At 67.7% G+C, this 502-nt stretch overlaps 1 protein-coding gene across 1 annotated transcript in view; it reads right to left on the bottom strand.

The window, feature by feature from the left end:
* The window catches only part of ZNF217 (zinc finger protein 217), a 29,446-nt gene extending 29,026 nt beyond the window's left edge, over positions 1–420 (bottom strand). The window contains exons 1-2 of the mRNA XM_021712427.1: positions 397–420; positions 44–222 (exon numbers count right to left, since the gene is read on the bottom strand). Of these exons, the coding sequence (XP_021568102.1) occupies positions 44–222; positions 397–420 (203 nt within the window). The remainder of the gene's footprint in view (positions 1–43; positions 223–396) is intronic.
* Between the last annotated feature and the right edge of the window lie 82 nt (positions 421–502).

Raw genomic sequence — 502 nt, 5'->3', positions numbered from 1 at the left:
GAGCCACCCAACTTTTGGGAACAGCCCCCCCCCGGCCACCCACACAATTCCCCTCCAACAGGGCCCTCGCTCCCGACCCAGAAAAGGGGGACCCCCGGCCCCTCGGGCCATGTTGAATATTTCAGATAGTGAGTGTGATGGTAAAACACTGTGCGCGCCGGGGGCTCGCCCCACACCTTCTCCCCGGCGGAATCGCTGAGAGGCCGATGGGGAGGGGGCGCCCTAGAGGAGCGCAATAGAAAGAGCAGAAATGGGAGGAGGACTAGGGGGATCATCCGGGGGGGGAGACAAGATAACGAGAAGCGGGAGTCCCGAGGGCCGGCTCGGAGAGACTCCGGAGGGCCGAGGCGGGGCGCCCCCCGGGGCACGGCGCGGCGGGGGGCGCGCCCCCTTTACCTGCGGCTCCGGCTCCTCGGCCATTTCCTCGCTCGGCGGCGGCCGGGACTGAACTGACACCACACGAGCCAGCCGAGGTTTGAATGAGGAGGGACGAGGAGGGGAG

This window comes from Carlito syrichta, unplaced genomic scaffold (assembly GCF_000164805.1).
Source record: "Carlito syrichta isolate Samal-C Ts95f unplaced genomic scaffold, Tarsius_syrichta-2.0.1 Scaffold303263, whole genome shotgun sequence".
In the NCBI taxonomy this organism is placed as follows: domain Eukaryota; kingdom Metazoa; phylum Chordata; class Mammalia; order Primates; family Tarsiidae; genus Carlito; species Carlito syrichta.
The sequence above is the reverse complement of the archived record's forward strand: the minus strand, read 5'-3'. Positions and strand labels throughout refer to the sequence as shown.